This window comes from Onychostoma macrolepis, chromosome 04, assembly GCF_012432095.1.
Source record: "Onychostoma macrolepis isolate SWU-2019 chromosome 04, ASM1243209v1, whole genome shotgun sequence".
Classification (NCBI taxonomy): domain Eukaryota; kingdom Metazoa; phylum Chordata; class Actinopteri; order Cypriniformes; family Cyprinidae; genus Onychostoma; species Onychostoma macrolepis.
Window position 1 is genome coordinate 27,429,726 of NC_081158.1, and position 5,950 is coordinate 27,435,675.

The 5,950-nt window shown below is 37.0% G+C and overlaps 1 protein-coding gene across 2 annotated transcripts; it reads left to right on the plus strand.

The window, feature by feature from the left end:
* Window positions 1-468: 468 nt before the first annotated feature.
* Window positions 469-4,852, plus strand: rergla (RERG/RAS-like a). 2 transcript variants are annotated; one of them, XM_058773536.1, is made up of 5 exons: window positions 469-875; window positions 1,064-1,120; window positions 1,474-1,547; window positions 3,093-3,241; window positions 3,814-4,852. In XM_058773536.1, the coding sequence occupies exons 1-5, from the start codon at window positions 824-826 to the stop codon at window positions 4,097-4,099; spliced, it is 618 nt and encodes a 205-aa protein (XP_058629519.1). In that variant the 5' UTR covers window positions 469-823; the 3' UTR covers window positions 4,100-4,852. The 2 variants fall into 2 exon arrangements, with proteins under 2 accessions (XP_058629519.1, XP_058629518.1); XM_058773535.1 differs by having other exon boundaries at window positions 482-875; window positions 3,811-4,852.
* Window positions 4,853-5,950: the final 1,098 nt, after the last annotated feature.

Genomic DNA, 5,950 nt, shown 5'->3' on the forward strand with positions numbered 1-5,950 from the left:
ACAATGCACTTATTGTGTACACACATGTTTTTACATTGTACTTACATTTAAAAATACCTATATGTTATTACATCTGTAATTAATTTCTGTAATTACATTTATAATTACACTGTTGACCCATCCCTCACACCTTAACCCACCCTTAAACCTACCCATACCACCAAACCTGCCCCTAACCTTACCTGTATCCCACCTTAATAGCAGCAAAAGTGTTTTGCAATACAATATGAACACAATAAGTACATTGTACTTATTTTTTGATGTAAGTACATAGCAGTTAAGGCCACCTAATATAAAGTGTGACCACTCTTACTGTTTGTTGAGTGTGCATTCATTATTATTTAAAAGTGATTTTTGTTGTTGTATATAGCCTTTTCAATGTTTATGGGATGTGTTTATTTTTTCATAATAGTATAGCATAATGGTTGCCGCATATTTCAGACAAGAACAAAATGGTGAGTAGCTACAACCATGAATCAAATGGTACAGCAAACTGGCAACAAAGCGCAGCCTCTTTCAGCCGTCCACATACACTCAGATCCTGCGATGTTTTGGCTCCAGCTACAGTTTGCGTCACCGCGACGTCAGTATCCTGTGAATGCTCGAGCTGAGAGCAGAGTTAGAGAGACAGAGTCTGTCTGACAAACACCTGATCAACACGGCTCTGAACGACCAGAGGATGCATCAGTCCGTTCTTGCTTTCAGTCTCCACTGTTTTTAAAAGCGTCCCGCACAGCAACTGAAATGTGGTGCATGCGTTAAACACAGTCGACGCGTTTGAGTTTCATTCCTTCGCGAACTTGAAGCGTTTCTACGAATCATAATGAATGACATAAAAGTTGCAGTTCTGGGATCCGAGGGTGTCGGGAAATCAGGTATGTCTATTTTTATACTTTGTATCTAAATATATGTATATATAGGCCTATTCATATTTATGCATTTTTGTACTAGCCTATATTTAAAAAAAACAAAACGATAAATATCCGTATTTTATCAATGCATGCAGCGCAAATTACAAAAAAAGAGTATGCTTCATATTTTGTTTTCTTCTCTACGTTTGCAGCACTTATTGTTCGCTTTCTAACCAGGCGATTTATTGGAGAATATGCGTCATCATCAGGTAGGCTATTTGTGATATTGTTTTCATATTGCTGCATTTTTACTATTGTTGTTCAGAGAGGGTCTATTTATAGGGTTGGAGAAGTGTGCAGGACTGATGAGGTATATGGTGGGTAACCACATGTTTGTTTGCAAAATCAGTCTCTGAAAAGTTCAATAATCTGCTTTTGTGAAATTTTGACTGCTTGTTTTAATATCTGGATGTCTGTGAGACCACCCAGCAATATGCTCTACAAGGGCAATGGCACTAATGGGTGCAGTGCCAAGTAGGCTACACACAGCTGCCAGTGAATCAGTTTACTGTATGTGCAGGAATTTTTTTGTATCTGATGTGATCTGTTCTTGCCTTTACAGAGTGCATCTACAGAAAGCGCATGTCTATTGATGGAAGACAGCTTAATCTCGAACTGTATGACCCATGTTCACAGGTATGTGGATAATATGCAACTGTAATTATACTAATGTAGTAGTAATCAAGGCAGTACCTTCATAAAGCACCATATGGTTTAGTGGGCTAAAGTGAGCATGACTAACTGTACATATTCCAATGATCTTTCTTTAAGATTACTTAACCTTTGCCTGTTTATACATGTAGACTGAATTTCATTGCTTATGTCTGTTGTAGTATATGTATATGGATTTTACTGTAAGCAGACCAATTCGTAGACTTGACTAGTTTAGACATTTTCCAGAGACCTTGGCATCATCAAAAGCAAAAAGGGTTAACCCTACTAACTATTAGTGTGTATCCAGAAGAAAGCCAGTATCATCTGTTTTACTGGCGTTAATGAGTATTGCAGAGTTGTAGGTCTCGCTGCCTTATATAATCTTTCCGCAAGCTCCAGACACCGCTAGCAGTATATAATGCACCAGTCAGCCCTGCTCAGGACTGTAAGGCTATATTAACCCTGAACACTTATATTATTATTTGGAAATAACCCTTATATAACCACACAAGAGTGAGGTAATATGAGATAAAGTGCGCATTTTAAAATACTTTTTTTTTCCCTTCCTGAGCCTTATATATATATATATATATATATATATATATATATATATATATATATATATATGTATATATATATGTATATATATATATATATATATATATATATATATATATATATATATATTGTTAATGTGGTTACAATGAGGTAAATACAGTCTTGGAGGATGAGTGTGTTTTACTCTTGGATAAAATCAATTATTATCAATCTGTTGCCCATTATGTGATTGGATACCATCTGTGCCTCTTGGGGGTCCAGTTGATTATCCTGGTTTTCCTCACAATCCCATTTAATCATATTGCTGGTTTAATATAAGCTAAGCTTAATCGACAGTATTTGTGGCATAAATGTAGATTACTAGGAAAAATGATTTGGTCTTGTCCCTGGTTTTCTTTAAAAACAGCATGGGGCCCATTTTTGGAGGATTTAAAGGAATATTCACCCAAAATTGAACATTTGCTGAAAATGTACCCACCTTGCCATGCAAGATGTAGAGGAGTTTGTTTCTTTATTGGAACAGACTTGGAGAAATTTAGCATTACATCACTTGTTCACCAATGGGTGCCGTCAGAATGAGAGTCCAAATAGCTGATAAAAACACTGCAATAAATGCACAATAACACCCCAGTCCATCAATTAATGTCTCGTGAAGTGAAAAGCTGCATGTTTGTAGGAAACCAATCCATCATTAAGACTCTTTTTAACTTTAAACCGTTGCTTCCTCTCTATAATATTGCAATTTCCTGTGAAAAAGTTGTCTTTTCTGAATCAGGTGAGAAATATGCACAGATCAAGTACCGTTTAAAAGCAAAAACACTCCAAAACAGTTTTAAAGAAATATATTGGTGGATTTTGATGTGAGAGGACAACAGGGGATAGACGTTTTTACCGGAGGAAGCGTTATTATAGATTATGGACTATATTCATTGTGTAAAACATATTTGGATGTGTGATTTCTTTGTGCAGCCATGCGAGGGGAAGTCCACACTCAATGAGCAGATCCACTGGGCCGATGGCTTTGTGGTCGTTTACGACATCAGCGATCGTACCTCCTTCCTCACGGCCAAAGCCATAGTGCACCTGATCCGAGAGCTTCACCTGGGAGGATCTAAAAGGTAGCGGCCACTCTTGAGTACATGCTGTTCACAACAACACCCTCAGGCAGCAGAAGATGTGTCTATTTCTGTCCATATATGAGTGTTGCTCTTATGTGGGTGTCCATAATTCACCAGCTTCAGTTCACATTAAGGAGAATTGTTGAATTGAGTATGTGGGCAGTGTTGATGGGCTGGTGACTCAGAGATTCACTGAAAAACATCTATTTTTAGTTTAGCCTTGGCTATTGAGAAAATTTCAATGATTAAGTAGATGCATTTGAGGTAAATTCACTTCATAGCAGAAATAAGTGGAATATTGATTATTCACATTGACATTTATTTGTGTATTCATCATTTATATGCTTTCAGGCTTTTCTTTCTGCTCCTTTTACTTTGGTTATAGTAAATTAAGCATTGCCAGACAGAGCCAAATGCATAAAGGAACATCAGCCACTCAAATTAAGCTTATCTTAATCTGATAAGCATTAAAAATAGCATTCAAAGGAATTTAGATATCTGATAAAGCTATATTTTAGCAAGTAGAAAATAGTGACACATCTTCAGTGATGTTTTTACCCTTGTGACAGCAGGGACGCAGACTCCGTGATTTTCCTGGTGGGCAATAAGCAAGACTTGTGCCACATGCGGGAAGTGGACAGGGAAGAAGGCCAGAAGTTGGCGTCTGAGGCCCGATGTCAGTTTTACGAGTTGTCTGCTGCTGAACACTACCAGGAGGTGGTGCTCATGTTCTCTAAGATCGTGCGCAATGCCAGTCTGGGAGGCAAGGCAAAGGAGCGCCGCCGTCGTCCTAGCGGTTCGAAATCCATGGCCAAACTCATCAATAACGTCTTCGGAAAACGACGGAAATCTGTTTAAAATGAACTTGGACAATAGCTACAGGACTGGCGTTTGAGATGCGTCAAATTTGTTTATATACTGAAGTTCCTCACTGCTTATTGTTAATGCCTTGTCTTGGCCATTACCGAGTGAATCTCATGAAACCTATCAAGAACATGGACATTTTTCACCCTAAAGTCAAAAGAAAACAAAAACTTTCTTGGCTTCAAGAAAATGAAGCCTGTTTTAGAACCATTTTGCATTGCAACAATATTTTCATGACATTTACCTCATAATTTCTCATTACTAATGAGAATGACGTTGCATTGTGGCAATGAAATAATGTGTCAGTTGTCAACATTTAATGTCATGGTGGAAAACATTTAAAATGGGTTTAATTTTATTAATGCAAATTACAATATCCTAATCCGTGTATAGCTGCACATCTCTGCTTTTTGCCTTAAATGTTTCTTTAATCACTTCTTAGGATGTTTAAATGTCAAATTTAAAAAACCACTAAGGTGATATTTCAGATTGAGGACTTGCGAAACTGCCAAGTCAAAGTCAACCCTGAGGTTGTGAAATATCGGTTTGCTTGTACACAGATCAAATGTTTCTTTTGTTTCACTTAAAATTTGTTTGTGCAGTATAAGAAACTCTCTGTTTGATGTAATTTAATCACTTTCTACATGTATGACGTAAGCAATGACGTGTCATGACATATATGGGTTTTGAAATATCTTCAAATTCCTGTAAAACAAAAACATCTGTCCATTAAAATGTGACAATTTTGACCAAGCATCTTTTCATTTTTGTAGGCATGGACATCTAAAGGTATTCGTTTAGTCAAAATTGGGAAACAACTGGCCTGACCAGAAAATAAGTGATAGGTATGCAGTATTGAATAGTTTTTCTGCAATGTTCACCAGAATGGCGTTATCTTTAATGTTACGAAACAGAATGGCTTCAGGTAGCAAGTTGACATTACAGTGAAGAGATAATGACGAACAGACTGAGGTTTTGGAAAGCACCAATAAAACGTACGATGAGTCATTTAGCTGGTTCTAATTTGTTTTACAAATTACCAGATGCATAGTACATGATATATTGTACAAACTGCAAGTTACTTTCTGAAATTACTTTTTTAATGGAATGCTTGCACACTACCATTTACTTTTACTATTAAAACTATAAAAAGGTAGCAAATTGATGGTGTAAAATATCAGTCTGGTTCATTCCTCACACTGGCAATAGGTCAAAACTTATTGTTTTGGTGAAAGACAAGGCCAAAGACAACCCTTACGAAAATTAACCATGGTTTTACTACAAATTAAACCAAAAACACCATGGTTACTATAGTTAAACCATGGTAACCACAAATTAACCATGATTTTGCTACACTAACCATAGTTTAACAATGGTATTTGTAGTAAAACTGTGGTTATACAAATGGTAATCAATACGCCAAAAAAACATTGTTACTACACTTTTACTACAATAAAACCATGGTTAATAAGCTATTTGTGTCTTTTGTTGAACCTTTGGAAGTCTGGTCAACATCCAGCATGACGGTTTCCAACAACAGCAAGTTATGCTGAGTAATATTTGAGAGCCAGACTGTGGATTGGGTCTCTCTAGTTCTCATACCTGCAGAAGCCGTTAACGAGAAACCCCTTTATCAACATAGGGGAGAGGAGCAGATGGCTGTTTGTACAGCATCGATTCAAAAGAAGATATGAAACACGAGGTGCTTTCTGATGAGGGTCTTGTCATCACGTATTGATTCCTGGATAAACACTCTTGAACAGCTAAACATGCTGGGAATTTCACTTTTAGCTCATGTTTTGCAAACTCCCTCTTCGTTTGGGGAGATGAACCATGGTTCTTTCT